The sequence below is a fragment of the Apodemus sylvaticus genome, chromosome 19, assembly GCF_947179515.1.
Source record: "Apodemus sylvaticus chromosome 19, mApoSyl1.1, whole genome shotgun sequence".
Taxonomy (NCBI): Eukaryota; Metazoa; Chordata; class Mammalia; order Rodentia; family Muridae; genus Apodemus; species Apodemus sylvaticus.
This window is the reverse complement of record NC_067490.1, coordinates 59,177,836-59,182,618: the sequence shown is the minus strand read 5'-3', so window position 1 is coordinate 59,182,618 and position 4,783 is coordinate 59,177,836. Positions and strand designations below refer to the sequence as shown.

General features: G+C 37.0%; 1 protein-coding gene across 1 annotated transcript; it reads right to left on the bottom strand.

Moving 5' to 3' along the window:
* Window positions 1–278: 278 nt before the first annotated feature.
* LOC127669943 (olfactory receptor 14J1-like) lies at window positions 279–1,250 on the bottom strand. Its single transcript, XM_052164199.1, has one exon. It carries the CDS (start codon window positions 1,248–1,250, stop codon window positions 279–281), a length of 972 nt encoding a protein of 323 aa, XP_052020159.1.
* Window positions 1,251–4,783: the final 3,533 nt, after the last annotated feature.

The following is a 4,783-nucleotide window of genomic DNA, read 5'->3' as shown; positions in this document are numbered from 1 at the left end:
ATAAACATGTTAGGATTATTAGTAAGTTTATATGTGTACCAGTGTGGCAATGGACTAGAAGAGGTAGGAAGAATTGGGTTTGTATTACTAGATTATAGTCATATATTTTTCATTAACTTGAAAAATCTATAAGTAAATTTAATGAAATAGGTTCAAAGAATAACATCAAAACTTGCTATGAAATAGATTTATAATATATATTTTCTAGAAAATATCATTATTTTAACATTACCTATGTAACATATTCATTATAATAAAAGCATTCTTTGTGTTCAGTGTTAACAGACACTAACAACAGAACAAAAATAATTTTCCCCAATGAATTCTTCACTTAACAATAACTTCTTTATAGCTCCCTTCAAGGACTCATTTCTCAGACTATAGATGACAGGGTTGAGGGTTGGGGGTAGTACTGTGTAAAAGATAGAGAGCATGAGGTCTAAAGCAGTTGGTGAGTCTGAGGTTGGCTTTAGATAGGCACAAATCCCTGTTGAGAGAAAAAATGACACAACGAAGAGGTGGGGCAGGCAGGTGGAGAAGACCTTAGATCGGCCTTCAGCAGAGGGCATCCTGAGAACTGTGGAGAATATCTGGCCATAGGAGAAAGCAATCCCCGTGAAGCAGACGAAGGCCATTACAGACATGAAAGTAGACACTCCCAATACTCCGAAGTAATCATTAGAGCAGGAGATCTTGAGCAACTGGGGGATATCACAGAAGAACTGATGAATTATTTTGTCACCACAGAATCTGATAGACAGAGTACTTGCTGTGTATAAAGTTCCAGAGATGCCTCCACTTAGCCACACAGCTGCCACAGCCCAAGTGCACTTTCTGGGACTCATGATGACCTCATAGTGCAGGGGGAGGCAGATAGCCACATAGCGGTCATAAGACATCACTGTGAGAAGGGCTGTCTCACTCCAGGCCAAAGCTGTGAGGAAAAAAACCTGCAGCATGCACTGGCCATATGAAATGTAGCCACTTTGTGCTAGGGAACTCTCAATATACTGGGGAACTGTGACAGAGAGGGATGAGAAGTCCAGAATGGAAAGGTGCTTTAGAAAGTAATACATCGGAGACTGGAGCTGTGGGTCCAGTGTTGTGATGGTGATAATGATGAAGTTACCTCCTGAGCCGAAGAGGTATGTCACCAAGAAGAGCAAAGCCTGTAAGATCTGCAGCTCATGGTTGTCAGAGAACCCCATGAGGAGAAATCCACTCATTGTGGTTATGTTTCTTGTAGCCATTTTGAGAATCAATTTGTGGTAACAGCTAGAAAATAAAAATGTTTTTGAAATGCAATATATATGTGTGTGTGTGTGTTTAATATATATATATATAAAACAGAAATTATACATAAATGTTCTATTTTCTCTATTCCTGCTAATGTTTAAGGAATTGCAGTTTATCAAGTTTTCAGACTTGATAAATATTCCTTTATTGGCGAGAATCTGCAGTATAAAACAGTTCTTCTGTGATGAAGTTTAGACTTTTTGATACTTAAGTAATAGTTAGAGGTGAGTACAAGTGTCACAACTCACCATATTGTCTTGCTTTCTCTAAAATCTTTTCATTTTCCACTAGGGAAACCTATGACTTTTAAGTCACAGTAGAAATACCATTTTGAGATATTGGTTAAAGTTTTCTATTCTTTTTCTTTTACTTTCTTTTTTGTTGTTGTTGGTTTTTTTCGAGACAGGGTTTCTTTGTATAACCCTGGCTGTCCTGGAACTCTCTCTGTAGACCAGGCTGGCCTCAAACTCAGAAATCCGCCTGCCTCTGCCTCGCAGAGTGCTGGGATTACAGGTGTGCGCCACCACCACCCTGCCTGGTTAAAGTTTTCTGTACTTACATTTTATGTACTTCTGAATTATATTTTGTATACCTCTGTATTGTAACAGATGGTCTAGCTGTGCACAGGTGATAGACACTTCCTTCCTAGCAAACAATGTGCTCATTACCATAGAAACTACATGCAGTGGTACTAAGAGCCTAATCAAATGAGGCATCCTACTGTTTTTCTGTTTTTTAAGTGTAGCAAGCCCAGAGCCTTGAACTTTCTCAGCAAGCACTTTAACCTTTTTTCTACTTTTAAATGGACTTTCTATGGAGCTTACTTTTGCAAAGGAAAATATGTGTCATTTTCCAATTTGGTATCTAACTTGATGGCCTGGAGTATAGTTGGTATCTAAAAACAAAACAAAACAAAAACAAAAAACAATAAAAAAATCCCCTGCTTTTGAATTGTATGTGTGGGTGTGTATGGGGATACATGTGCATGCTTGTGTCTGAGTAAATCATCTTGTAACACTGTTTTTTGTGAGAACTCTGAATCTTGAGATTAAAACAGTTCCTCCTTGTTTTAAACTCAGAGGAATAGCCATCTAGTGCCTGCCTTTCCCGAAATAGTGCAGACTCAGGCTGCCTTTCTCACATTCCTTTTGTAGAATAAACTCAACCTCTGAGTATTCCATTTCTACAGTTTTCCCTGATAGAGGCCTGTTTTAAGATTGTAATAAAGCATCAGTAAATTAAAAGTTTTAAAATATACTTAGCTGCCCCACTGGAAAAGCTCTTGGCTTTAATCCATAAAAAAGGATCAGAACTTTAATCTATCTTGGGTACCATCAGATTAAATGGTTTTCATCGAAGCCACAAACGATACAATATAAAGTCGGAAAAACTAAACACTGTAAAGTTGCCTCAAACATTTTCTATATTTCTCATTTCTGCTCTGTTGTAACTGGTAAAATATTAACAGAATTATTGTTCATTATTTTTGTTTTCATTTTGTCAAACTGTACCGGAGTTGACAAGAGACTGAGAATCTAATCAGTTAATTACATTCAGCACTGAGTTTTATAAGAGAAATTCTGGTAATTTTCAGTAAAATTAAAATTTTTTCTGCTCTACACATTTAGTTTCATTTTTGTTAAGCTAAATATTTTAAGATCCACTTTACAGGAAGAACTTAAATCTCAGATGTTTTTTATAACAGTAATGAGAAGCAAAATTTGAACAGTGGCCTTTTAGATTGAAATCAATTTTTTTCACCCAAAAATATAACTATCAAGAAGAGTCATGAATGACTTTAGGGAAAACACAGTTTTTATAGAACATGTAACACTGAAAGGTTGATCTCTACTGCTTCCCTCAGATAGCATTTTAAAAATAGTTTTCCTGATTCCTGAGTTATACAAGCACATTACATATCAACCTTTCTTATTTATGGTTCTCTTGCATAATATTTTAAAACTTTTACACGGATCACATATGTGGTTTTTATTAATTTACTCATTTTCAGTAAGGTGAGCTTCCTTTCTTCCTTGATTGAATTATAACTTTGCTATTTCAACCTTCATTTAAATTCTGCAGTTTAATGTACTGCAAGGATTTATAGAATAACTTCTCTGCATTCATCCTTTTATATTGGAAAACTCGTCTTAGGATTTCTTGGTGTGTAGGCATCTCTCTAAACTGATTACCACCTGTGATTAAATTACTTTTCTACAACCATAGAGTTTTAAAATGTGCTGTTGAAAACAGGTTTGTTTTTTTACTGTTTTTTCTTTGAGGGGTGGAGCTAACATAAAAACCAACTGAATGACAGTGTGCCTCATTTTCTCTACCACTTTGTCACTTGGCATTTGGATCCATTGAAATGGTGCAGGGGATTTGGTGAGACTAGGGTTTTATTGCCAGCTCAGTGGCTCCTAAAGTAGCAGATCTGAGAATCTACTGGGAAGAAAGTTTCAACCTAGAGAGCAGAGCCTCAACACTTAGCAATTTTGGTTTATAAGGTCACATGACACCCAAAAGGCTGTATACTTACCACCCTCCTTAGTGTTGCTTCTGGTAAGAGCATCACATAGAAATCCCCTTTTGGTTAAAGCGTCATCTTATTTCCGGGCACTGGGAACTGCTTTTGAACATTTGCTTCTTACCTAATAAATAAACCATGGAAATTCATATATTTTGGTGTAAAACAGCTTGAATTTAAACATATATTACAGCCGGGTGGTGGTGGTGCATGCCTGTAATCCTAGCACTCTGGGAGGCAGAGGCAGGAGGATTTCTGAGTTTGAGGCCAGCCTGGTCTACAGAATGAGTTCCAGGACAGCCAGGGCTATACAGAGAAACCCTGTCTCGAAAAAACCAAATCCAAAAAACAAAACAAGAACAACAGACACACCATGAAATCCTTAGACAAATGGATGAAGCTGGAGAACATCATACTAAGTGAGGTAACACAGTCTCAAAAGATCAATTATGGTATGCACTCACTAATAAGTGGATATTAGCCTAGAAACTTGGATTACCCAAGTCATAATCCACATATCAAATGATGTCCAAGAAGAACGGAAGAGTTGTCCCTGGTTCTGGAAAGACTCAGTGCAGCAGTATAGGGCAATGCCAGAACAGGGAAGTGGGAAGGGGTGGATGGGGGACCAAGGGGAGGGAAGAGGACTTATGGGACTTTCGGGGAGTGCGGAGACAGGAAAGAGGAAATCATTTGAAATGTAAATAAAAATATATCGAATAAAAAATGAAAATTAAAAAAACAAACAAAAAAACACTATATATTACAACTAATTCTATACTCCTTTTTTTCCATTTTTAAAATTTTTTCATTTAATCTTTTTTTTCCAGTCCAGACTGTACGCTTAACCCCAAAAAGATAAAGTGTGCAACATTGCAGTGTCCTACTGCAACACATACACCGCAGAGCAATGCCCGATAGTAATATAGGCATGTAAGAAAAAGTAACATTAGTTCAGAA

Bases quoted from the DNA above. Each gene is read 5' to 3' on its own strand.
- LOC127669943 (XM_052164199.1), bottom strand. From the start codon at position 1,250: ATGGCTACAAGAAACATAACCACAATGAGTGGATTTCTCCTCATGGGG.